The 27323-nt window shown below is 50.3% G+C and overlaps 1 protein-coding gene across 4 annotated transcripts in view; it reads right to left on the bottom strand.

The window, feature by feature from the left end:
* NTRK3 (neurotrophic receptor tyrosine kinase 3) overlaps positions 1-27323 on the bottom strand; it is a 398764-nt gene that overhangs the window by 306434 nt on the left and 65007 nt on the right. For all 4 annotated transcript variants that reach the window (XM_043554722.1, XM_043554724.1, XM_043554725.1 and 1 more), the window contains 2 exons: positions 15792-15866; positions 14671-14742 (listed from right to left, as the gene is read on the bottom strand). In XM_043554722.1, coding sequence (XP_043410657.1) covers positions 14671-14742; positions 15792-15866 — 147 coding nt within the window. The remainder of the gene's footprint in view (positions 1-14670; positions 14743-15791; positions 15867-27323) is intronic.

Below are 27323 nucleotides of genomic sequence, written 5' to 3'. Positions count from 1 at the left end.
CATCCCTGGAATACGAGAACATCTCTGTCTGGTATGGTCAGCACCTATCAGCAAAAGTTAACATATCGGCATCTCTGGTTTAAGAAAGCTCATCTTATCTTCCCAACTAGACTGAACAATCCAGTCCCACCTGAACCAAATCCCGCTTTAGAATCTCCATCCCTTCCCACCCCCCAGGCCACAGCACTGGCCATGGAGAGACGTTTCCACAGCACCTTTTACCTGTATTTAACAAGGCTCATCATAGCATTATGCATACAATCACCTGATATAGACCATGAATCTAACAATATTTGAATGTTTTAGGCTATTTTTGAGTTAGTTTCTGTCAATAACCCAACTACCATAAAATTGCCAGGAAAATCAGTGTTGGTATGCATTTCCCATGTAGCAGGAAAGTAACCAAAAAAAAAAAAAAAAATCAAGGTGGTGATGGGTCTATGGAAAGTCTCAGAGCAGCATCAAAACTCTGAGGTCCAAAAACCAGGTAAGTCTCCTCCCAGGTGTTGGCAATTACTTAGGGAACAGTCCAGTATAGTGGAAAAGACAAGGCACTGGGAGTCTGAGACCAGGATCCTGGTTCCTACCTCCCTACTTCTAGCTATGTGGCCTTGGGTGACTCACTCTCTTCATTTCCTCAATGATAAGACAGATGAGAGTAATTGCTATTTCACCTTAATACTGCATGTTAAATAAGGTGGTACTTTTGAGAGTGGTTTCTAAAGCACTACAGCCATGTTGGGGATGAGCACATTGCTCAGGGAACTGGTCATCAGTCACAAGAGGAAACAGGTCCATGTCACTCTTGTAATACCACACCACACACTGACCACCCCCACTCTCTGTCTCCCTGCGAGCCCCCAGATACATCCACTCATTTCACAAGTGTACAGGAAGACCTAATAGGTGCCAAGCATCTTCAGGGCACATCAACGGAAGCGTGAGTCTGGTACAACAAACATTACAAACTCCATGAAAGTATCGTATGATCTAGAGAGATACAAAGGGAAAAGACCTAACATCTGTAAGGAACTCGCTATGTGTCAGGGATCCAAATGCATTCTCTCATCCAAGTCCCAAAACACAAGCCTGTGAGGGGGATAACTTTATCACCAGAGGAAGAACCAGCTCGGAGAGATTACGTGTCTTGACCAAGGTCGTGCAGCTGCTCAGCAGTCTGGCTGGGGACGGAGCCCAGTTCTGACGGACTCCAGTATCCGTGCCCCGAAACACGTTATGCCTCTTCTCAGTGCTTAACCAGAATAAGGGAGGGGAGGAAGGAGGGCAAGAAAATCCTAGGAGGGCCCCATGCCTATGAAATCACCCAATAAATGCTGTTGATAGTCTTTGAAAAGACCAACACGGGCTCTCAAGTACGCCGAGTCATGGCCGTCGAGCGAGGCTTTCCAGGGATTCCTGAGGTCCAAGCAGAGACGGACACCAGTGAGAGAAACAAGGGGGGGATAGAAGAAGGGAAGGATGGGAGAAGAGGGAAAGAGCAAAAAGAGAGAAAGCTGCTGGGGATCAGGCCTGGGGAATGCAATTATTAATATTCTAAATGGAGTTCTGACTGCTTAAGCTTTATTTAAGAACATGCCCAACTGTATAATTACAAGGCCTTAATTTGTTTTCTTTTCCGCACAATAAATAAGGAGCACACGGTTGATCTTTGCAAACACCGCCCTTGCTGGCATCAGCACAGGCTCTTGATTGCAGACGGACAGCTGGCACGCAGAGGGGCAGCCCCACTGCCACCTGGAGGGGTGAGCTGCCTGCCCCCCGAGGCACAGCTGGGCACACCAGATGTGGGGAAGGACAAGAAGACCAAGGTTCCCTTTTGTTTCAGGAGAATGGTACTGGGTGGGTGAGTAGTGAGGCCATCCCCCTGGATTCCCCCGTGGAGCAGGCACTGCTGGGGGCACCTAATTCTCAGTGGCCCCGACACAACACAGAAATGGGCTCACTGCGCCTCAGGGGAGGAAGCTGTTCAGTCTCTCAAAGGCAGAAGCCCACTTGCTATTGATGGCCCTGGGCATCAGACCTGCCAATGAGAAAAGGGAAACTAAGGATCCTTGGGGGAGGGGGGGCGGGTGGGTACCTTTTTGGACTGCTTCCTTAAGGACCACAGGGCAAGATGGGGATGGTGGTCAAGCTGTCAGCCTGACTCCAGGTTCAGTGGGGGCTGCAGCACACAGTTTCCTCCACCCAGAATAGTCCCCACCCAATACCCCACCACCCAACCCCTCACCAAGCTTCTTCCAGCCGCTGACTCCCACCCCACCTCCCAGGTTTCAGACTGTCTATCACCATCCCAGAGGGCCTTCCCTGCTCACCCAAAGATGCAACACCCACCTTTGTTAAGCAATCCCAGGGAGACCTTAGTCCCCATCACACTGTAGAGTAACTCCCTCCACCCTCTGCCTCTCTCTCCTGCCCCTGGCCCACCCACTGAAGCCAGAGACCTAAATGTAATTCATCTTTGCAGCTTTGCCTGGGATATACTAGGACCTCAACAGATGTTTCTGATGGGAATTAATGAATTCACATCTCAGGAAAATGCCACATGACCCCAAGGGCCACTATGAATAAACTTCACGAGACTGTAAGACACAAGGTTGGTCAGGGAAAGCATGTGGCTGAGCCCCACTCTGGGGGACCCAATGCCCTTCTGATCCAGAACAGTCACAATGGCTGGATTACCTAGAAGTCTACCCGGCAAAGGGCAGAGGACGACAGCAAGTCCCAAGAGACAAAGGGGTTAACCCTGGGAAGAGACTTTTACAAATCCATCAAGAAAAAAACCAGGGAAAAAAAGACACGAGACTGCTGGCCTGCTAAGGAATGAAAAGGGACGAGAATTAATGATGACTCCAAAATAGCCATGAGACTAATCTCATTTTCTAAATCTGTCCTTAACAAGAAAAATGGAGAAAAGAGATGTGGACAAATGGAAAGTAATGAAGCCTTAGGGGAGGGGAAAAAGGGAAAGAAAATCTACTAAGAAAAATCAAGGCTGGAAAACATGGGCACATGGTCTAATCCCCAAGGCTAGGAGACACGGAGGCCAGACTGTTTACTCAGCATCAGACTGAGCTTTGAGAAAGCTGACAAGGTTACAAGAAAACCCTTAAAGCTCAGTCCAGTGGATCCTAGAGAGTGGAGATACCTGAAATGAAAAAGCTCTATGCCGCACACAGGGTTTCGATGAAAAGAATCACACATCACAAACACTCTGGCTGGCAAGGTACGCAGCCACACTGTCTGGGTCACGTTGGGTCCGCCCTAGGTGGATCAGAATGTTGTCCATAAAACAAAGTGAACAGAAAGAAATTATCAGGGAGGACATCCTTAATCCCAGGACCACAGGGAGGCTGCAAGAGAAACACAAATGGACAAGAGGAAAGAAACCCAATTTAGGAAGCTGGCTACCTGCCTCCCTAGGGAACAAGATGCAAATTCTTTCCAGGGCTCCAGAAAGGCAATCACCCAGAGACTGAGGGTGTGACTTGACTAGAAATCAGAAGCAGCACATAAATACATGGAGGCTAAGAAATTCCAGGTTGAAAATCCTGAGCTTGGCGAATTCTAGGATACAAAACACACTTGAGTTCTATGGAAGCAAGAAGGACCCATCTGAAAGAGGCATAACAAATGCTCTGTCTGGTGTCACCAGATGTTCTAGAGGCTGGGCTATGGGAAGACGACCTCGGCAGATCTACAGAAATGACACCACTTGGTGGCACAAGGCAGTGTCAGGTGCTGAAGCTGCACACACCCCAGCACAAAACCACGAGCTGTTGAGGCAGGGACCTTAGAGCTCATCTAATCTGGTCCATATCCTTCCACTTTTTTGTAGTGGGCTCCACCACCTGCAAATAGTCTTTCCTGGGGCTGGGGCCAAAGACAGCCAGGGCTGGGGCCATGCAAAGCAGCCTTGTCCGAAAACAGGCAAGTTGAAAGCTTCCTTCTCCTGCCTCCATACATCATAAGTGTGGGTTTATCTCCACCTTTTCCATCACCAGGCTCCATTCTCTCTACTGAACACCCACCCTGTGTGATGCTCTGCTAACGGCCCCCCGAGTGCCAGCCGGGCATCACCCACCCACCTAGACCCTGCTGGCAGCCGGGTGTACACGAGGACTTGGTTTCAGACACCCCCTTAGTATTCTCCCACGGTCCTTCTTCCAAAGCATCCGTGATCCTGAGAAGTGCCACTCTGAAGCTTACTGCCTGACCATCCTTCCCAGCCGGGTTCCAAAAAACGGACTCCTGCCCCCGCTGGACCTCGGGTGGCCACAGACAATAGATGGAGAGTGGAGTTATTAAAAGGGAAGGCTCTAGAGTCCCAGAGGCAGCCCACCCAGGGTTGGCTTGTCCCTGCCACTTAGTAGCTGTGTCAACTTAGGCAAGTCACTTAACTCTGTGCCTCAAATTCCCCATCTGCAAAACGGAGACATCAATGCCCACTTGCCATAAAGTGACGTGGGAAGTGCACAGAAAGCCGGGCACGTAGTGAGTGCTGCACAGAAAGCTGGGCATACAGTGAGTGCTTCACTGATGTTAAGTCCATGGGACTCACTGCATCGGAGTGCCTGCCCTGCGGGGAGGTAGGGAGAGGGGAAGGACTGCAGCTCTTCTCCTGGCCCTGCCCCTTGACGATCCCAGATTTCCCAAAATGCTGAGGCCAGGCCTGGGCCATCTACAACACCGCTTCATTTTACAGACGTAGAAATGGACTGGATAGGTTAAGCGGCTCACCTAAGGTCACAGAACAATGCAGAAAAAGAGGAAAGTTCAAGGTGCGATCACCCAGCTGACAGCCAAATGGTACCTCTCAAAATGACAGCCATCCAGGTATCAAAACGGCTCCCCACACCCGCGTGAGCCCAAACTTCAGCATCTTCTTCCCTCCTGCCCACGAAGCAGACATACCATGGCACACGGTGCTGCCTCTTAGTGATCTGGGAAAATCCTCCTCCAGTGACAAACGGCTCCATTTCCACACCCTGTTCCCTTGGAATTCTTTCAGAGCTGACCTGCTGGCCAGACCCCATAGCCTGGAACCATGAACATGTGTCTCAATAGCTCCGGGAGGAATTTCAAGTGGGAAAAGGGCCGCTCTCACACCATGGAGAGCGGCAGCCCCTGTGTCATAAGTGCCCAGGCCCAGCCATCCAAGCCCACACCTCCTCCAAAGCCTAACCCCACTGTCACCTGCTCCACGAGCCTCCTCGCCACTCCAGCCCACCTCTGATCGACAGTCATACTTAAGAGTCTAAGCCAGCAGCCCCTCCACTGCCTTGGATTGGAAGACTGGAAAAGGTCAACTTTGTGCAGAGTGTCAAAGGCATGAGTGGTATCATGAGTAACACACAACCTCTATAAAGAACCACCACTGGGGCGCCTGGGTGGCTCAGTTAAGCATCCAACTTCAGCTCAGGTCATGATCTCACGGCTCGTGGGTTCGAGCCCCGCGTTGGGCTCTGTGCTGACAGCTCGGAGCCTGGAGCCTGATTTCAGGTTCTGTTGTCTCCCTCTCTCTGTGCCCCTCCCGTTCGTGCTCTCTCTCTCAAAAATAAACGTTAAAAAAAATTTTTTTAAGCCACCATTGGCTCACAATTTACTTCTTCGCACATATAAATTCAAGAAGGTTCAAAGCCATCGCTGCAATAGCATCCGCCTCCCTTGTGCTCTGAGACCCCTTCCTGAGGGAGACAGAAAGGAAGAGAATGACAGCTAAGCACTGAGAGGGTCCCAGTACGTGCCTGCCCATGCACGGGTTACGGCCATCGTTATCCCTGGTTTATCTGTTTCTTTTCTTACTACAGCCAATGTTTAGTTCTTTCTCATACTGCATGTCCACAGAAGGTCAGCTGTGGCTTTGTCCCCATCAGCTTCCCAGTGAGACTCAGGATAATGGAGCAGCCTCTGTCTGAATGTAACATCCTGTGTCCCGTGACAAAGGGCAAAGAGACAGGAAAGCCCTACACAGGCTCTAAAAGCTTCTGCTGGAGAGGCATGGGACACACACACACACACACACACACACACACACGTGCATTGTTTTTATTGATATATAATTCACATACCATATAGTTCACCCACTTAACCGTACGATTCGATATTTTCTGGTACATTCACATGGTTGTGCAACCACTTTGAGGACATTTTTCATCACCCCCAAAAAAGAAATTCCATACCATACCCAGTCTATTCCTAACCTATCTTAACTACAGTGAAGACCGTAAGTTACGAAAGTGTTCCTTTATGCCCAGGAGAATATGGCATAATATAAACCTCATTTGTCACATCTAGAATAGTAGTTTTAGGCACCCTGGGGCACCTGAGTGGCTCAGTCGGTTAAGCGGCCGACTTCGGCTCAGGTCGTGATCTCACGGTTCGTGAGTTTGAGCCCCATGTCGGGCTCTGTGCTGACAGCTCAGAGCCTGGAGCCTGCTTCAGATTCTGTGTCTCCCTCTCTCTCTCTACCCCTCCCCCACTTGCACTCTGTCTCTCTGTCTCTCTCTCAAAAATAAATATTAAAAAAAGAATTTGAAATGGTTGTGACCTGCTAGGTATAAACCACACATCCCAGCCACCACACGCCTGTCTCTAGGACATCCTCGGACAGGTTCTTAACTCAGGTCCACAGGAAGGCTATAAATCCCCCAAAATGCGTACAAAATGGTGTGCTGGGGCAGAGGGGGAGAACTTTTTCTGAGGAGAAATTGTACAGCTTTAACCATATTCTCCAAAAAAAAAAAAAAAAGGATCAGAGTCACTCTCCTGGCTATGCCAAGGCCTCATATTCCCCCAAATAGCTGGTAAGCTCTGTAAGGACAGGAACCATGTCTTGTGCATGATAAATCCCCTAGAGCATGCAGCACTTAGAAGGGGAGGAACACAGGAGAGCCTTAATACATAGTTCTCTATGTATTTATTTGGCTGCATACTGAGAATGTGACGGTCACAGTGTAACCTCAAGAATCACAGCAACAACAGCTGACATATACTGCTTCTTATTATGGGTCACATATTCATCTCAATACTTCGTATGCATTAATCCATGTAATCTTGCTAACATAACAACCCTCTCACCCCCCATATTTCAAACGAGGAGATTCAGGCACAGACTGATTCAGATCATGTTAAGTGACTTGCCCAAGATGTACAGATATATGGAACAGAGCTGGAAGTTAAACTCGGGCAGGGTGGTGTGAGAGCACCTCTTAGCTACTCATCCAAAGAACCAAACTGGCTGATGGGATTTCGTGCGAGGCATCAGCTGGAGCACCAGGTTCGAGGGGGCTTCTGAGCAGACAGAGCTGTAGGAGCAGAAATCTCAAAGAGAGAAGTTGCCTTCACTGTACGTTTTCATGTGACATTTCAGCAGAGTGGTGTTGTGATGGGATTATGTCCTATTTGCACATTTTATAGCCGTGTTATGGTAGAGGTGTTTTGTGCACATTATTTGCCCTGTATAGCCTTTCTTTTTAACACAGCTTCAATGTTCTCCACCATACACAGAGCGTGAGGAGGTCTGGCTAGAGAGGACCCGAGAATGGTCAACAGGACGATACGGTGGAAAGAATGTCACGCTGCTAATACCAAGACCTGTGTTCTAGTCCTGGCTCAGTTCCTACCCATAGATCTTGGCCAGAATTCTTATCTACTATAGAAGAAATCCACCTTCTCGTCCACAGAATGATCAAGTCAGACTAGCCAACAAATGGCTATGTCCAACAAAGAGCTACGGGCCACTTGCTATGGGACAGGTGTCATTCTAGGTACTGGAGCTACAGCAGAGAACAACACAAAGTCCCTGCTCCGTGGAAACTGACATTCTCGCAGGGGACATGGGGTATAAACAATTTAACAGATAAATGAAAGAGATATTTCCACACAGTCGAAAGTAACAAAGGCCAGGGAAACTGTTAAGCCACAGGTTGTAATTGGGTGACAGGTGCATGAAGAGAAGAAAGGCCACGGAAACTGGGTGGTCAGAGAGGCTGGGCGAAGCAAGGGGCATCAGAGAGAATGATGACAAGGAGCCAACCATGCACAGATCTGGGGCCAGTGGATCAGCAAGGACAAAAACTCCAAGGGGAGGAACGAACATGGCACATTCAGGGAACTGAAAGGGAGTTAGTTCATAAGGCTGCAGCAGAGGGACGCCTAGGTGGCTCAGTTGGTGAAGTGTCGGCTCGGGTCATATCTAGAGATTCCTGAGCTGAAGTCACGCATCAGGCTCTCTGCTGGCAACGCAGAGCCCACTTCAGATTCTCTGGTCCCCTCTGTCTGCCCCTCCCCACGCCCGCGCATGTGCTCTCTCTCTCTCAAAAATAAATATTTGAAAAAACTGAATTAAAATAAAATAAAATGGGCTGCAGCAGAGAGCAAGGGAGGAAAGTGCCAGGGAAGGAGACAAAGAGAGGAAACCAAAACAGCCCGAATCCTGTGGCCATGGTAAGGGGTTTAGCTTTTATTCTAAGTAACGTGGAAGTAATTGGAGGGCTTTAAGCCATGGAATGACACAACTGGATTTTTGTGTTTAAAATATCACTCTGGCAACGGTACTAGAAACGAAATGTAAGGAACAAAAAGTAAGAAAACCAGTTAGGAAGCTGTTGCCAGAGAGCCTGGACCAAGATGGTATATGGTGGGTAACCGGTGGAAGGATAGAAGAAAGCAGGCGAAGGGAAGAGAAGCAGCAAAATGACTCAGGAGATTCCGTGTGAGTGATCTAGCGGGTGGTACTGCTTACAAAAACAGGAACCACCAAGGGAAACAGGTTTGGAGGGAGGAGGTGGACCGAAACCAGCAATTCTGTTTTCGCCAAGTTAAGTGTGACCCAAATCTTAGCCACTCAAGTGGAGATGTCAAGCAGGAGATTCAACAAAAGTGGTTTAACATATGAAAGAAATCTAAAGGGTGGAGATGAAGGGCGCCCGGTGGCTCAGCCAGTTGAGCATCTGACTCCAGATTTCAGCTCAGGTCATGACCTCTTGGTTCGTGAATTCGAGCCTGATGCTGCGCAGACAGCTCGGGATGCACTCCCCCCACCTCTCTCGCTCTTTTTTTCCTCTCTCTCAAAATAAATTTAAAAAAATAAAGAGCAGGGATGAGAGCAGAGACAGGAATATAAATTTGGGGGGTTAGCTCTAGAGCCCTTTCTGCTTTAATTACCTGTGATTATGGAGAATCAGAAACCAATGATCAGGGAAGAAGTCATTAATAACAGCAAAAACATATACTAAGTCTTTCATAAAGCACCATGTTAAGCACTTTCTAAGCATCATCTTATTGAAGGCTCAGGACAATCCCATGAAGTAGGAATTCTTACAATCCCTTCAAAACTCACGGAAATTCAGCAGCTTGCCTAAGTAAGGCATAGAAGCTTACTACGTAAGACGTGAAGGATCCAGATTTGAACCCCTGGCCCTTCTCTCTCTAAAGCCCATGCTGTTAGCTACACAGTGCTCAATGGCTAAGTCCTCCATGTGGAACAGAGGAGGTAGGGCACATGTGGGAGAAGCAGTAAGGGGACAAGAGTACCACTCGCCAATCCCTTTGGGACCTGGAGGAAAGTCCGTGCAGAGGGAAGAGGCAGGCAGGAAGGCAAAAGTCTACTGATAAAGTATCTACACACTGTCTCGTATCCCAGAATGGGGGGTTACTTCAAGGAGAAAAAGCACTGAGTGATTTACAATATATAATGAATCCATCTCACCACGTTTCCATCCCAATAACCTCGAGAGAAATGTACTGCCTTCTCAGTCAAGTTCTGAAATGGCAGGGACTCGGCCGATTCCTCTTTTCTACCCGCCCAGGGCCATTGACTTTCTCTCCTTGGGAACACAATACAGTTGACACAATCATGCTCCCATCAGGACATTCTCCCCCTCGTCGCCCCATCACACTCCCACACAGGTCAGCTCAGGGCTGGCTCACTCAGCTGAAGATCAAGCGTGCATCTGCTTACGACAGAGAGGAACAACTTAATGTGGTATCCAGAGTTTTGTGAGCAAAAGCAAGAAACGGAACACCAGAGAAACCTGACCACAACAACTCGAAGGGATTAAATAAATTCTTTTGGCTTGCTGGAATCTCACATTGCATATTCTTGGAAATGAAGGAGCCACAGGCTAATCCTAAGAAGTCTTTTATAATAAAGATATTCAGGTTGTAACATAACTGTCGTTACAGGATTTGACCTGAATAGGAAAAGAAACCAAACAGAACTTTCTCAACAGAGGTCTTGGAGGATGGATGGTGATAAACCCCCAAGAGAAACAGCAGCTCTCTCTTATAAAACTTTAAAGACTCCCGCCCTTCTCATAAGGAGTTCTTGCTGGAGAACCACAGGGAGAGACACAAACATGCCTGGTCTGTAGAACAATACACCGACTTCAGAGGCTTGGGGATCAGAGTCCAGGTCCTGGCTGTTCTGCTAACTACTGTGTGATCTTGGGAGAAGTCAGTTATGATTTCTGTCCCTCAGTGTTCCCATCTATCAAATGGGGATAGAGGAACCCTAACTTAGGGTTACCGAGAGGAACACGGTCGTATTTGCAAAAAGCACCAGGCATAGTCCTTGGCACAGGGTCAGTTCTCAGTCAATACTAGCCTTTCCTTCTTCTCTCCTGACACTAGCCTTTTTATGAAATTTTTTAACCACCTTAAGAAGAAAAAAAAAATTTTAATTTCTTCAGTGAAAAATATTGCCCCTTCTGGACCATGAGGTATAACGGAAAGATTCCTGGAAAGAAAATCAGAGGACTTCACAGTAGTTCGGCTTCTGCTCACAAGTGAGACCCTCTTTAGCCCTGCCTTCCTGGGCTGCCTACCACCCTCCCCCAGCCAGCATGGGAATGAGAGTTCAAGGAGATAATGTGGGAAAGCACTTCGAGAAACTCTGAAGTGCTCCACAGATGGAAGAAAATATCACCATTTTAGTGCAGTTCAGAGACAGACGTCTACATTATTCGGCTTATGGGGACCCCAGCCTGCAAAGATCCGGCCGATGTGAGCCACGCCAGAGAAAACAAACCCCCAAAAAGGAAGAGATGAGCCAGCTGCAGAAACGGGGCTGGGAAACTCGGCAAATAATCCAAGTTCACTAGTGCGGGTGGATGTGGATGTGGATGTGGTCTCCAATCGGATGGAAACCAAGGGTAAGCTCATCAGCCGAATCGTTTGGGTCCTTTCTGAAACTAACATCATCAGAGAGGGGTGTTCAGGGAGTCTAGAGCAGGGGGGACTAAATGGAAAGAACAGAGAATCTTTCCGGGGTCATTCGTCAGTATTCAAGGAAGAAAGACACGAGAGATTGCAGAGGGGAGTATCCCAGGCTCCAGACAGATGGACTGCACTGCAGGATATATGACTTTTCCAGAACAAAGTCGCGGTCAGAATCATCAAGGCCACTTGGCCCCCCCTCTTTGGTTCTATTATCACCACCATGAGTAACAGTAATTATTATCACTATTAACGACTGCGGTTTCTGAACCCTGACCATTTATTGGTCACTGCGCTAAGTGCTGCGTGTGCCTCCTTAACCTCATCTTCCCCACATCCCATCCGCAAAGTGTGCCCATTTTACAGATGAGCAAATAGCTATTCCAATCATCCACTTGGAAGATCTTTATCCTTAAGAATCCTTAATCCAGGAGCTAAGAAAAGGATCTAAGGGTCAAGGACACGCCAGTGTCTCAGAAAGGCTCTCCCTGGGTGTAGACGAATCACAATTTCCTTTTCTCAGGCTCAATAAAGGACAGAGAAAAACCTGAAGCAGTCAAGAAAAGGTGGTCAGTCACTCATAAACCTTGAAGTAGGACACAAGAGTCCTCCTCTCCAGCCTTCTTCGTGACACACAACTTGGCCTCAACATCACTGGTTCATTTTTCTGCCCTGAGGAAGAAGCAGACCCTGAGTGATGCAACAGCAGCTTAGAAGTTGGGGGGGACGGGGCGGGGGGGCAGAGCCAATCAGGACAATCTAGATAACTTGACATCAGTACAGAGGGTGATGATTTCACTTCCTGCTTCTTATTCCGTACAGAGGAGACAAGAAAAGACTTCTCAGCCATCACCTAAAAAAAAAAAAGAAAAAGAAAAAAGCCGCCAAGCCAGGGCTCGGCAATTAGTGTTGGAGTAAGTGATCATCTTGTGATTGCTCAGCTGGGGCCCAAGACTTGTAACTGCATTTAGAGTACAGAAATAGAAGATGCTGCAAGGGAGCAGAGAAACCTGGCCCGTTTGCCAGGAGAAAAATGTCCTGAAGCTGCTGGGAAATTCACTCACTTGGGATCAGGGGGTGTGTCCTCATTAAGTGGGAAAAGTTAACCAATAAGCCCATCGATGAAGTCCACCTCCTTCACTCCTCTGTGGAGTGTCCACTGTAGCTTCCTCTCGACAGGTGCTAAATCTCTCATACCAAGCTAAGCATCCCAACTGGCCTCTGATGTACAGCCAGGCCCAAATTGGGGGTAGATTGATTGTAGCCCATCCTTCTTGCCAACAGCAAGCACTTTGGCAAAAGCTGCCCGATGCTACCAGGAGAAAACAGGGCCCGAGGTCATGGGCAGGCTCCCAGTTATCAACAGAACCACTCCAACCAGACCCGTTCTGCCCACCAAACCTTGGGACTCTTACAAGCCCCACAAGCCTGTCATGGCCACCACCCAACAGACCCCAGATCATCCCCAAGGAGACCATGGGTCACACCTTTCTTGCAGGATCTCAAGGGTAAGTCAAAGGAATGTTCCAGTACATTGCACTTCAGAGATGCACCCCTGCTCCCATTTCTGGGGCCCAAAGAAAACTGAGGGATCCCAAAGTCCCCTCGATTTTGCTGAGAGCTGCAGGTAACCCAATGCCTTAGAAGTCTCTAGGGCATAAGCACCCGGCCTCTGTCCTCTCCCATGTTGACAGCTTCCCTCCCCCAAGTGTGACTACCACAAACTGGTACTCTATGTGCCATATTCTGTGCATGGAGATGTTCTGTTTGGCCCGTGGGGTAGAGGGGTTTTGTCTTTAGTTGCCAGCATTTAAAACTTGAGTGGTTTCGCTGGACCTCCAGCTCTTTTTGAAAAAACAGTAAGTCTGGCAACGCGAGGCCCCCACCCCCACGCAACAGCAGCATCAGCTGGCTGCCCCTTCAGAGGGGACATGTGGTCCCCAGCTTCCACTGTCCCCACGTGACCTGCCATGGGCGGTTAACTTTGTGAACTTTGAATGAGTTAGCATGAAAAGCAAGACTTCTCAGAGGTCAAAAGCTTCTTCCCCTGGGATATTTTACATTGAAATTCAAATCCCCAATAAAATAAACACCTGGAGCATCTGGTCCAAGGCCCTCCTCTGGTTCCAGCTACGCCTCCAGCTGCAAAGAACACACATGAGGAGAATCTCACCACAGACGCTAGACTAGGATAAGGGGCAACAGCTAAATGGGACATTTGGAAAGGAGGTCTCGTCCCCCACAGCTAATACATCAGGGCCTGAGCAAGGGCCTTGCAGCATGTTAGTTCCAGATGGAGAAAAGAAAGGTGAGCATCAAGCAAGGGTGGCCTTAACTGGTGTGTGTGTATGTGTGTGTGTGTGTGTGTGTGTGTGTGTGTGTGTGTGTATTCACTGATTACTTACTATGTGCTTGAGAAAGCACACAGAGGAACAAAGGGTGAGGCCAGGACCCCCAAAGGGAACCACCCCTACCACCACAATCCTCCATGGTCTCTTCTTTTTCCCTTCCTCCCTTCCCGCCACTTTCTGAAAGCTTCCTCTGGAAGGGCTGGGTGGGGTCACTGGGAAGTCATGGGTGGGGATGGGGGTATCCTCTTCAGAGGATACTCCTATCCAGCGGACTGCCCTCCTCTCATCAAATGCAAAATGCCTCGGCCAGTACAACTCTCCTGTGGCCAAAGGAAAGATTCACCTGCACGTCACTGCTCCATTTTCTCCCCAAATACAACAGACTCCTGCCTCTCCACCTGGTTCCTGCCGAATCTCTACTCTCTCAGGAACGTGCCCAGTGGATGTCCAAGGCGGCCACAGGTCCAACCAGAGCCAACCCTGAGGAGGCCCTTCCGCCATCAGACATGGAAGGCAGAGGGAAAGAAGGGGTGGAGGGAGGTACAGACAAGAATCCCACCCAGAGCCATGCGACCCGCAAACTGTCCCAGACAAAGCTGTGTGACCTCTTATACAGGGGTCTCCATTCTCTGAGCCCTTCTCCATGGAACCCAGAGCCTATTCAGACACAACACTTGGTCTGCCCCTGCCTTCCCTCTTTTTCCAGCCCCACCTCAACACACAGCCGCACGTGCACACACACACACACTCGGACCTACAAATGCTCTCAGAAGCATAGCGTTCACATCACAGATAAGTGGAATATCTTATTTACATTCCCATCAAACTGCAAATGAAAAACAAACAAACTTGGGAGTCAGGAGACTTTCCCCCTCCAAGCCCTGGTTTAGGCTTTTCCTTCTGACAGGAACCTTAGAGATCCTCAAATCCCAAACCCTCACTGTAGGAGGTAAAGTTGGAGGCCCAGGGCACACAGTGACAAGGCCAGGCCCAGACCTCAGGTCTCCAATTCCGCCGCCCAGCACTCTCCTGCCACGCGCCCCCTCCCGCTCCCTGCAGCCCACGTCCCAGCTCTACTCACATATAGCGCAAGTGAGGGTTCTTGGCAAAGGCTCTGGGCTGGATGCTCCGAAGTCCTGAGTTCTTGATGGTCCTGGAGAGAGAGAAAAACAGGGTCAGCAGAGCCTACAGAGCACCGGGACGTCTGCTCCCAGCTGAGCTAACAGAAGGTCGCGCCAAGGCTGCGCCTGCAGCCGCCCCTGTGAACTGAATGCATTTCCTCATCCGCCAGCATCACCAGGGGCCAAGGGGATGGTATCTGGGCTCACACCCCACCGGGACCTGGGAGAGGGATCCGGATGTGCCCGCAGCGGTCGGCAAGCAGGTAACAACAACCGGTCTCCTCCTCAAGAATCTGGTCCAGTGACTGTCCCTACTCCCTCTCCCTCTCCAACCCCAAGTGCCCCAGAGCCACTAACACCTAGAGTCAGAAGGAGGTGGCTGGGAGTGTGGCACTTTGTGGGGGGGGGGACCATTAGTCAACCACAGGGTTGAGGCAAGAACACTAGTCCAGAGACCTGGGTTCAGGTCCTGCCCTGAAACCCTAGCTACTGGTGAGATCACAGAACACCCTTGCTTTCTAGGCTGAGAGGAAATGGGGGAGGGGGAGGGCATGGCCTCTGAAGGCCAGGACATCCCCCAAGTAGGTGGTACTGACTCTACTAAAAGAGAAACAATGGAGCAAAGTACAGAGGACAGCTGGCAGTGCCCAGCACCCCTCCGCACCCCCCCACCCCCCTCCCGCCTGTGACCCCACTCAGCCCAGGAGGCAGCCTGACATCCCCCCCATACCCACCCATCACCCCACCCGTGACCCCACCCAGCCCTAGAGGCAGCCTGACATCCCCCCCCATACCCACCCATCACCCCACCCGTGACCCCACCCAGCCCAGGAGGCAGCCTGACATCCCCCCCCCCCATACCCACCCATCACCCCACCCGTGACCCCACCCAGCCCTGGAGGCAGCCTGACATCCCCCTACACCCATCCCCCCCCAAGACTTCCCAGTGACCCCACCCAGCCCTGGAGGCAGCCTGACATCCCCCCCCTACCCCCATCCCCACCCATGACTTCCCAGCGACTCCACCCAACCCTGGAGGCAGCCCAAAGCCCCTGCTGAGACTGAGACCGGGCACACTCACAGCTTCTGGAGGCCGGTGTAGAGCTCCATGTCCACTGCATTGAGCGTGTGCAGGCCCCGCCAGTTCTCTATGTGTCTGCGGGGGAGGAGGAAAGACAAGGTTCAGGTAGGCCAGGGTCCACAGGAAAGGTGCCGTCTTCAGAGCCAGAGAGACCCAGCTCCGAATCCCGGATCACCTACACACTAGCCAGGCCTTCTGCCAAGCAGCCAAGGGTCTCTGAGCCTCGGTTTCTCCCTCTGTGAGGGGCTATGCACACCACCTGCCTGAGGAGATCATCACGGGACCCAGAGCACCTGGCCCAGGGACAACATTTAGTGTCCCCTCTCAGCTCCAGAAAGCTCTCCTTTTTTGAAGACTCGAAACTCGGCTTCCCGGTTGGGCTTCGTGACTTAGTTTCCCTTCTTCTAAGGACATGCTCATTTTCTTAGCGGTCCAGAAAGACAATACAAATGATACGGTTTTTAAAGGGGGGAGGGGGAGAGTGGCTGGACAGTGGGCATGGCTTTCGAGTAGAAGAGCCCAGGAGGAGCACACACTGGATTCAGGTCCCCCAGGGTCCAGACACTGACAGCCTCGTTTCAGTGACCCCAGCCTAACACATCTGGAGTTCAAGAACACTAATAGTTTGATTGGGCAGAACCAACTCCAGAAAGTGGACAGGCTGGGGACCAGGGAGGCGCCACGGCGTCACAAAAGGAAGTGAGACCAAGGAGCCCAGCTCCGGCTTCACCTCTGGGACCTAAGGACCGGTGGCTGTGAGCAAGAGATATGACCTTTCTGGGCCTCTTTTGTCTTCATGTGCAAAGGGAGAGGGTTTACACTAGATCAGCAGTTTCTCTCCTCTCAAAGGTCTCCGCTTAGAACTTTCTCCCAAGGGACCTCATGTTTAAGGAGGCTTGCATGGAGCAGGCACACTACATTTACTAAGTAATAATTAATTCATCTTCTCCGATTTATTCATCGAAGATATAAATCACCATTAACCAGAGCTTTTTATCGAAAGACATAAACCAGCACTAACTCGTCCAGTAGATAAGCTCCAACCCAAAGCAAAGGAACTGGGAAGTTCTGTAAGCACAGGAGGCTGGCCTGTCCTAAGTTTGATTCCTGTTCTTTTTTCTTTTTTTTTTTTTTGATATTGACCAAATGCCAGAGACAAACATCCTCCAACTCAGCCATCCAACTACTGATTATTAAGACCCTTTCCAACTCTAGGGTTGTGCGAGAAATTACCATTCATACACCTCTCTGCCCCAAGGAGCTGCGAGGGGCCTCAGGGGAAGGCCCTCCGGGGCCCACCCACCCTCCTGGGATCTGATACTCCCCCCCCCCCCCAATTAGGGCCCCTGAGGTCAAAGTACCCTCTCAGCTCATCCCCCGACACCGCTATCCGAGGCGCACTGAGGCCAGAAAAGTGGCAGCCACCTTCCCCAGACACCTCCTCCCCGGCCCCGCCCCACCCGTGGCTCTTCCGTCTGCCATCAAGTAGAGCCAGAGCCAGGAAGGCCGCAGGGTGGCGGTGGCCAGGGCCTCTGGAAGCATTTCAAAGCCGCACAGTGACAAGGTATGCAGAGAGCCCGTTTTGTACCACATTCTCTCGGGGTTCCTGCTGAGCAGCCAGACACACTGGCATCTGCTGGGGACATGGACCAGGTGGCCAGGTCGGGACCGAATTCCAACTCCAAAGTCCTCTCCCTGGAAGTCTTGCGGCCCCAGGGCAGTTTGCTGGGTCTGGTCCTGCCAGGGCAGGGACCCTGGCTCCGTTTCAGGTGAAAAGGAATACCAGAAGGAATAAAATGACCTGTGCCAGTGCCCCCCAGGTGTGTTCACTAGACCATCAGTCCAGGTAAACTCCCAAGTAGGTCACACTGTTCCTAAAGACAACCATTCATTCACAGGAGCTCAGCTGCAGGCCAGGATCTGCTCCCAACAAGCAGCTGTCAATCAACTGCTTAAATAAACGAAACCATTTTTCTTAGGCCACATTAGAAATCCGTAAATGTGTCTCTATTATGGTTGAGTTGGCAATCATCAGTGCAATCTAACACTTTGCCCTTCCTGGCCCTCACGGCCACACTTACCCTTATGGCCACACATTGACCCCTCCTCGACATAGGCACACACTGAGATATGGCAGTGCAATGGGTGAACTCTTTGGTGCAAAGGGTTCCCTGGTTACGAGGCGATGGCCCCTGCTTCCTCTGTTGGGTCTGAGTTTCCCTATAAGGGGGAAGAGCATTTTCACAGCCACGGCGCCACGGTGTGGTGAGGAGTCTAGGCTCTAGAGCCAGGTCAACAAAACCACAGCTGCAACAAAACCACATCCACTTGCCTCGAGCCAGGCTGCCAGGACGTACAGCCTGGCCCCGTCGCTGCCTCTGCCTATGTGACCCTGTCCAGGTTACTCCACCTGTCTGAGCTTCGGTTTCCTCATCTGTCAAACGGGGTAATAAAATACCTCCAGCATAAGAATGAGAAGTGGATGGAAAAGACGAGGTTAGAAGCCCCGTACGACAGTTCGGGACACACAGTAAGTCCTCGGGGAATGCTAGCCTGGATGGTTATTTTTAACCCTGTGCTTCGCTGAAGCTGAGAAGTCTTTTCAAGCTAAAAACGGCATCATCATGGTTCTGCTGGAAGTTGTCACTTCTCAGCAATCATTGATAAAAACTCCATGTGGCAGAAAAATGGAGGGGCAGTAAATCTGTCATTTATGACCTCCAGGAAAACTGTTCAAGCAGAAATTATGAACAGGTTCAGGGAATGCACAGCCGGCAGCTCGGAGCAGGTTCCGAGGGATGCGGGGGCGGCAAAGGTGCAGCCTGACATTTGTGCATGACATGGGCCGGGCACCTGCCAAGTTCTCCTATGACTCACCGCTGGGAACCAGCCCCTGGGCGGGGGGGGGGGGGGGGGGGGTCAGTTACGGTAACTATGCTGGCTGCCACGTGTTAAAAGTTTAAGTGGAAAAGGCAGGCTCTAAAAATAAAATAAATAAAAATATACAAGTAAAAGTACAATTAAAATAACAAATGGATAAACAGAGCAAATTTGGTTTGCTTTTGTTCGTGGTAAATAGTAGTGACCTGGGCCTAGTACGATTGATTACATGGGGCTTCTTTTATTGTGGTTTTCTGGGGTTCCAGGATGTCTTCCCTGAGCGCTTCTTTTACCGCTTGAAAAACTATCCATAATGATCATTTTTTAAAGGAAAGTGAGGCACTTGAACCTGTGCGGGGCAGTCACCGGTCACTGTGTTCCAGGGCCCCCCGCTGTGCCAGCCAATCCCTACGGAGGCATCCCAGGAGCCCACCTCACCGTGGGAAGAACTCCGAGCCCTGCCGGGAACACGAGTCAGTGGGACTACGAGACTCAGTGCTTGTCCTCTCGAGCACAGAGTACAGGGTGGTGGCTGGCCCTGAAGAGACCTGTAGCCTTGTGCTCAATCTGTGTGCTTCCATCACAAGCAGCGAGGGGTGGGGGCAGAAAGGAGGCAAGATGGTGGACTCTAGGCTCCCGTCCTGACTAAATTACCTCCAGGGGAGTCTTTTTATACCCTTGCTCTCAGCAGGAAGTGATTCTGCCCCCCCCACCCCCAAGGAATATTTGGCAACGTCTGCAGACATTTCTGTCGGTCATGACTTGGGGGTGGGGGCAGGGAATGATGCCAGCATCTAGTGGGCAGGGGCCAGACATGCTCCTAAATGTTCCACAAACACTCAGGACAACAAAGAATTATTGGCTCTAAATGTCCATATTGGGAAGCCCTGCTTCATTATAAAGGCTTCTGTCTTGAGATCACCATTGAAGAATGCATTCCACAGCTTAAAACAGCAACAACTTTGATAATGGCTGCTTTGCAGCAAATACTAAGGGGCCCCAGGCCAAAACCAGAAAGCTTGCCTCTAGGTCCCTGGGTCCAGGTGAGAGGAGAAAATCAAAAGCCATGGCTCCCAGACCCCCTCAAGTCAAGGGCATTACTTGAGGAAATAAGGGACTCTTTGGCACACTGGACCAGGGGCAGTTACACATCCCAGAAGCAATAACGGTCTCCTCTTGTCCGGCTCAGCCTGGAACCCACCAGCCAAGAGCTTTCTCCATCACTGAGAGTTCCTCTTCTGCATGGCTTAGTCCTGCATGGAAATGGGAATGCTCCAGCCTGAGAATCAGCTCAGGGCCCTGTCCCTCCTCTCGGGCCACCGCCCTCCCTGGACACCCCAGAATCCCAACGCTTCGCCAAGAGCAAATGTGCAACACTCTTCCAGACAGAAGGGAGGAAGTGAGGCTTAATTCATGATAATGTTGAGCAACCAAGCCAGAGCCAGGCTTAGGGGTGCAGCTTGGAAAACCTCAACGAGGTCTAGGTGAGCCTCTGTGGTCAAAGAACACGCTGCTGTCGGGTGGACTGGGGTTGGGCGTGGGCATGGCCTCTTCAGGAGTAGAAGAAAAACTATCAGAAATGAAGTCACCCCCAGCAATTCACAACAACAGCATGCAGTCCTGAAATCAGACAGCTGCTTCACACCCATTCTGGGGATGAACTAGGGCATAAGCGAAATATTAATTAAGATATCCACAGAAAATATAAAAAGCCTTTGTGCTAGAATAAATCTGACTGTGCTTTTTGTACCATAGCTTTTTTTTTTTTTCTTCCTTCTGTTTGGCTTGAGCCAATATGGAAATGAATTGGCAATCTCCAGGCACATAAAAATTAGATGGTACAGACTGTGTGGTCCATATTTTAATTAAAAACATGTCATGTGGATATGTTTAAGAGTTGTTTAGAATTCCAATATTTAAGTACTATACATAGAAAACTCTAGAACACGGAGACATCTACCCCCTTCCATCATGACGGGACTGAAGTTCATGCAGAGGCCAAGACAGGTGTCTCCCTTCACCTGACGGAACTCTCCTCATCACCTGGACGCTGGGCAAGACAAGGGATTAGCTGGTGGCACAAGACAGCATCCTTCCTTCCTCTATACATGGCAGGCCGGTATTACCTCATTTCTGCAATCTTCTCTCTCTCCTCCCTTGCACTAAGACCGCTGTTATTTGCACTGGGATTTCTCACTGCTATTAATGATCTGTTCTTCATAACCAAATTTTCCGGACAACTAAATTTAAATGCAAAACCTCTGCATGTTCAACCTCCTTGCTAGATGTTTCTTTTTGCCCGAAAATGCATTACGCACCTCCTTGACTTTTTAAGCAGAGGAGACAGAACATGACTTACATTTTCTTGATGATCTGGGATCATCATGACCAAGCTAACTAGTCTGCTGAGCTATAACACAGTGACACCTTCAGAGGTTCCTGAAGCATGCAGAATTTACACCTCTACCCAAATGGCCCTACCCGGACATGATTCCTAAGTCTTAATGGTGATTGTATCCATTTGCAGCAGCTTTCTGGCTCTTTCTTTGCTATCCGGCCGTGGGCCATCACCCCTTAGACACCTCCCCGAGGTGTTGGCCTTTCCTCCCCTGAAACGCACTGCGACCGATCTGCTCCGCAGCCCCTTGGAGCACAGAGGTTGAGCGGTGGGCACCCTGGAGGCAGGGTGACCAGGAGCCAACACCCAGCTCTGGCACTTGGAAGATGGATGCCCCTGGGCCACTTACTCAAGGCTCTCCGGTCCTCAGTGTCCTCACAGGAAATCTGGTTGGTGTGAGAATTAGATGAGGCAAATGTCTTAGTTCCCAGTTCACTGTTGACGCATAGCATCTGAGTGATTAACAGCTGATTCCATCACTACTGTTGGAACCACATAAGTAAAAGTAAATAGAACCTGTGTAAAGATCTAAGAGAATAGGGGCGCCTGGGTGGCTCAGTCGGTAAAGCATCCAACTTCGGCTCAGGTCGTGATCTCACAGTGGGTTCGAGCCCCATGTCGGGCTCTGAGCTGTCAGCTCAGATTCTGTGTCTCCCTCTCTTTCTGCCCTCCCCCGCTCGTACTCTGTCTCCCTCTCTCTCAAAAACAAGTAAACGTTAAAAAAAAAAAATCTAATTCTACTGAACACATTGAGAAACAAAGTTTCCTGATTTGGAAAATTAAATGCTTGAGCTGTAAAAAAAAAAAAAAAAAAAAAAAATCTAAGAAAATATAAAAAAAAAAACACACATGTGCATATGCGTGTGTACACACACATGAATAGGTAGATGCTTGTCCCTATTTTCTTTGTTCCTAATCTCCTTCCTGGATAATTAAGGTGAACAGGTAAGTGAAGTATTCTTAGAGGTGTAGTCGATTGACATTTTCCTGGGGGCACCTAAGTGGACACACTAATACCATGTTCCGTATATCCGCTCTGGGAGGTGTATCCTGGCAGGCGGCAGCTGAAACAGGCATTTCTCAGCTGTTCCTGTATCCGAGTATTCCACTCCTCCAACACAGACCCTAAAAGCTTCAGCGAACAAGGCTGTGCACACCTGTCCCTTCTCGCCGGACGGTCCGGGTCAGACCTGAGGCCCCCACCCCCTTCTCCGAACCCTGACTCCAGGATGCGGGCCTGAAATGAAGTACGGAGCGGAGTACCTAGGGGAAGCCAGCCTGGGATTCCATTCCTTAACAAATCAGCACCAGAGCACACGCACGCATGGGCACGAGTACGTACGTCCGCACGCATGCACAATCACAACGAATGTGCCGCGCATTTGACTCCAAAGCCTTGTAGGGCAATAAGGAAATTGATTTGTTATCCAGGCATATTATGTCTAGTGATCCAGACAGAAGCATTAGCTTTCAATTATCTGATATGCTTAGCATCATAAACAAACCGTCTGGAGCAAGAGCTCTATGGCACTGAGGAACCAAGAGGGCTGGGGAGAGCCGCACTGGATCACACCAGCCAAGTCACCAGGCTCTATCTCCCTTGACAGCTGTCGGGGCGGGGGGGGGGGGGGGCGGGTACAAGATGCCTGGGGAGCTGGGCCTGAGAGCCTAGAGAGCTTTCTTGGGCTGGCAACCCCAGCACGCCAGCCCATTAGCGCACCAGCTCTCCGAGCAGCTGCACGCCAAGGACCACGGTGAACCAGCCCAGCATCTGGGACCCCCGGGACTGCAGAAAGGAACATTCAGACCGTGCCGGGAACAGATGGGAAACGACAGCATCTGTGTCGGCTTCCTGATCAACTCCAAAGCTCCTGCCAGGAACAGGGAACGTTTGTGCACACACCTGTGCTCTTCAGGTGCGGAGATGCTGCGTCTGCTAATGGGGAAAAGGACAAGGGCACACACCCTCTGCTACCCTGGCTAAGAAAAGGTCTCTCATCTGGCACTTGGCTGGTTCACTGGGGAATCTAAGCTGTCCTGGTTGCCCCCCACCCCCTGCCTCGCCTGTGACCAGACTGGCCGGCCTCTCCCCAGTCTAACTGCTGCCGGCTGGGCAGGCAGGTGGGTGCAGGCTGGAGACCCCAGCATGCCCACACATCGGCACACGTGGAGCCGCACCTCTAAGCTGCGAACAGACACTGCCTCCTAACTGGCCTCCCTGATGTCACTCTTCCCCCTGACCAGTCTCTACCCCTGCACAGTCACACTCTCCCCCGGTCCAAACCCTCCAACCGCTTTCTTTGGCTCTTACAACAAGATCGGAACACTGTGCCATGGCCCCGAGGCCCTGCATGAGCTGGCCACTGGCCGCTGGCCACTTCTATGGCCCCTTCCCCTAACACCTTCTCCTTGTTTTCTGGGCCCCTGCCACCCTCTCCTGCCTGTATTTAAACACACCAGACTTATTCCCAGCCAGAACTTCCATGAAACACTCGTTGTGGTTCCTTCTAATCCCTCAGGGCTCCCTGCAAAGGTCACCTTCTCAGAGACGCCTGCTCTGACCCCTATGTGAGCTCACCCCCTCCTTTTCCCCGCCAGCTGCTCTCTGACACAAGCCCCTGTTCATGTCCTTCACAGCCCTTAATAACCATCTGTAATTGTCTTATTTGATTATTTGATTATGTGGCTGTCGTCAGTTGTCTATAGGCTAGAACTACGGCGCATGAGAACAGGGATCGTATCTGTCTTATTCACCACTCACTCACCTCCAGAATTTCAAATAAGGGCAGGTACCCCCGGGAAAGTACATGCTTGGGAAGCCATCCAGGCTGTTGCCCAGCAGCCACCTCGTGCCTGGGGCCTGCCATAATCAGCACCCACACAGTCCCCACTCTGGACCCCTTGAGCATCCTGGAGCCCACAGGTCGGACCCCACAGGCACCTTGAACTTGATCTCTGAACAGGGATGTGGCCCACGGCACACCATTCAACATCCCAGTCGGCATCCTAGAGAATCACTACAGGGCCCAGAAATGGTCTCTGGAGGCCCCTGGACCAGATCTCAGGTCTGTTGCTCACGGTCAGTGTCAGGAGAGGGACTTGAAGTGGGCAGGGCCCCCTCTCGCCAAACACAGGAGGAGATGAGGTGGGCTTTTGGCACCTTGGCACATCTTTTCCATCTTTCCCCTTCCTACATGACTTTGACTTTCACCAGATCAGTTTTCCGAGGGTACCGACCAGAAGTATATGTCTCCAGTGACAACTGAGGGAAGGAATGAATGAATGAATGAATGAGTGAATGAATGCATGCATGCATTAGGGAGCCCACAAAATGATCAACAATGTACTCAATGCTCCATCAGCTCCCCACGTAGACCTTCCCCTACCCTCAACCCCTCTCACCTTCTCAAGGACTCATTCTCCTTGTCTCTCCCTCTCTTCTCTGTACCCTCACTTTCTCTCTACTAGATTTTTCCATCAGCATACAAACATGTTCTAGGAGAGCCCATTTCAAAGGAAAATCTCCTTCACTCCATGTCCTCCTCCAGTTACGAACCCATGTCATTACATCTCTTTACAGCCAATATTTTCAGAGGATCTGTCTACTCCCCCAGGAGTGGGAGGAACCACTTCCCTCCTCACCTCCCCTGGATTCTCCATCCCAATTAGTCTTCTGCCCCCGCCACTCTACTGAAACTGCACTGCCAAGGTCACCAGTGATTTCCATGCTGGCAAATTCAGCAGACTCTTCTCTGCTGTCTGGTTACCCAATCTCTCAGGGGCATGTTACCCTGTTAATAACCACTCTTTCTTTCTTGAAACATTCTGTTCTCATGGGGCGCCTGGGTGGCGCAGTCGGTTAAGCGTCTGACTTCAGCCAGGTCGCGATCTCGCGGTCCGTGAGTTCGAGCCCCGCATCGGGCTCTGGGCTGATGGCTCGGAGCCTGGAGCCTGTTTCCGATTCTGTGTCTCCCTCTCTCTCTGCCCCTCCCCCGTTCATGCTCTGTCTCTCTCTGTCCCAAAAATAAAAAAAAATTAAAAAAATTAAAAAAAACGTTGAAACATTCTGTTCTCTATGGATTCCTTGACTCTCCTCTCTCCTGAGTTTCTTTCTCCTCCTCTGGCGACTTCTTCCTAGTGTCCTCTGCAGGGCCCATATTCCTTCTCTGATCCCTAAATGTTAGCGTCTCCCAGGTCTTGCCCCGGGGGCCCCCTTCACCCCACCATGCCATGGTGATCTCACCCACGTGCTGGCTCTGAACACCATCGGTGCACTGAGGGCGCCCAAATGCATGTCTCTGGTCACACTTCCCCAGGCTCTTTCCTGATACATCAGTAGGTCCGACATCGGCCCTTGCTTTCCTCCCACTTGGGCCTCTCCGTCCCAATAAACGGCAGTGGCATCACTCAGGTGTCTAAGCCAAACTTCATCAGTGAGTGATCCTGCCCCTCCTGCATTATCTGCACCTGAGCAAGTCCACCTCCACGAGAGACATCAGTTCCATCCGTCTCCCACCTCCTCACCTGAGCCCAGGCCATCATCACCTCTCCCAAAGGCCACTGTCTCCAAGACAGGGCCACTGTTTCTATTCTGGCCTAAAAATCTGTCCTTCACTCAGAAGCTTGAATGAGCTTCTTGGAACACAAATCTGATCACGTAGCCCTCCCCCACTGTACCCACCCTCCAAAAATGGACCTCCAGTGGCTCCTCCCACACTTGGGATGAAATCCAGACTCCACCACAGCCAGCAAGGCCCCACGTGTCTGGCTCAGGCGTCTCCTTCCTCGGCTCAACCCAACCCTGTTCACTCGGCTTTAGTCTCACTGGTCTCCTTTCTGTTCTCCAAAACACCAAGCTCTCCCCTCCTCTCAGGGCCCTTGCGCTTGGCTTCACCCTTAAAAGTAATTAAAATCTCCTTAAATGTCATCTCCTCAGAGAGGCATTCCCTAACCAACCTAGCCGAAGTCATTCTCTATAACCTTCCTCTAGATCAGTTGTTCTTAAGCCAGGGGAGGATTCTCTTCCCCAGAGGACATCTGGCAATGACTGGGGACATTTTTGATGGTCACGACTGGGAAGGTCCTGCAGGCAGAGGCCAAAGATGTGACTAAATATCCTACGACACAGGACAGCCCCCTCAGAACAAAGAAATGATTCCAGTCCAAAATGGTAACAGTGCCAAGGTTGAGAAATGCTATTTCCTTTAGATCACCTGGCAAAATCTGTAATTACCCCACGTATGTGTTGACTTGTTTACTGTGTCTCTTTACTAACAAAATGCAGGTTCCATGAGGGGAGGCAACCTGTCTATCTTGGTCACTGTTATATCCACAACTAGATCCCTGTACATGGCAGAAAATTCGAATGAACAAATTAATAAACGATTGTCCTTCCTTGCAACCTGAGGACCTTGCAGCCAAGTCATGAAAACCCTACGGTTGCCGACGTCTGGACAGGACTCGTATTTTCCCCAACCATTTGAAGAGGCTGAGGTATAAAGAACAAGCTGTACCCATGGGGCTGGGGGGTAGAAAGTGGGGAGGTCAGAACCCCGTGGACTCTAGTAGACGTTCTCCTCTTGTCTACAGATGAAAAGTCAAACCACACTGATCATAAAACCTCCAGCCCTCACTAGACATCTCAGCTTTGAAGCAGAAGAGAAGGAAGAGGTCTTTGATGAATCGTAGAAACAGCCCAAGGCAGGGAGAGACGCATTGACTTTGACCCTTTCTCCCCAACGGGCCTTGGAGAAGAAAAGTCTGAGCAAGAAGTAGAGTTTGGTCCAGACCAGAGCAGCTGGCTTGAAAGTAATCCAATAGTGCAAGCTTTATGCCTAAAATCAGCCGGCCCCAGGGGTCCTGAAAGTGCTGCCCTTCGGGTGGCCAATTTCCTTAGGAAAATATGAAATGGCCAGGCCACCCTTTACTGAATTATAAAGCACTTATCACTTCTTTAATAACTACCCACATGGAGGACTTAATTCACTCAATATGGAAGTTATAAAGGCGAATTGGTAAGTGAACACTGAGCTCAAGTGCACTGCATAAAGACTTATGAGGGCAATATTTTCCCCTATTAAAAGGGCAGATTTCCTTACTGCAACTCTGCCTCCGAGTTAATGCGGAAATGTCGCTCCAAGGCCTGGGGCATTTTGATTGTTAGACGGTAATTCCGGGTCCCTGGGAGAGAAGGGAGTCCTTGACTTTGAAGGAATTATGATCTCCGCAACCTGAGGGTGTCAGAGTGATTAGTC

This window comes from Prionailurus bengalensis, chromosome B3 (genome assembly GCF_016509475.1).
Source record: "Prionailurus bengalensis isolate Pbe53 chromosome B3, Fcat_Pben_1.1_paternal_pri, whole genome shotgun sequence".
In the NCBI taxonomy this organism is placed as follows: domain Eukaryota; kingdom Metazoa; phylum Chordata; class Mammalia; order Carnivora; family Felidae; genus Prionailurus; species Prionailurus bengalensis.
Note: the sequence above shows the minus strand (reverse complement) of the source record. Positions and strands in the feature narration are given on the sequence as shown.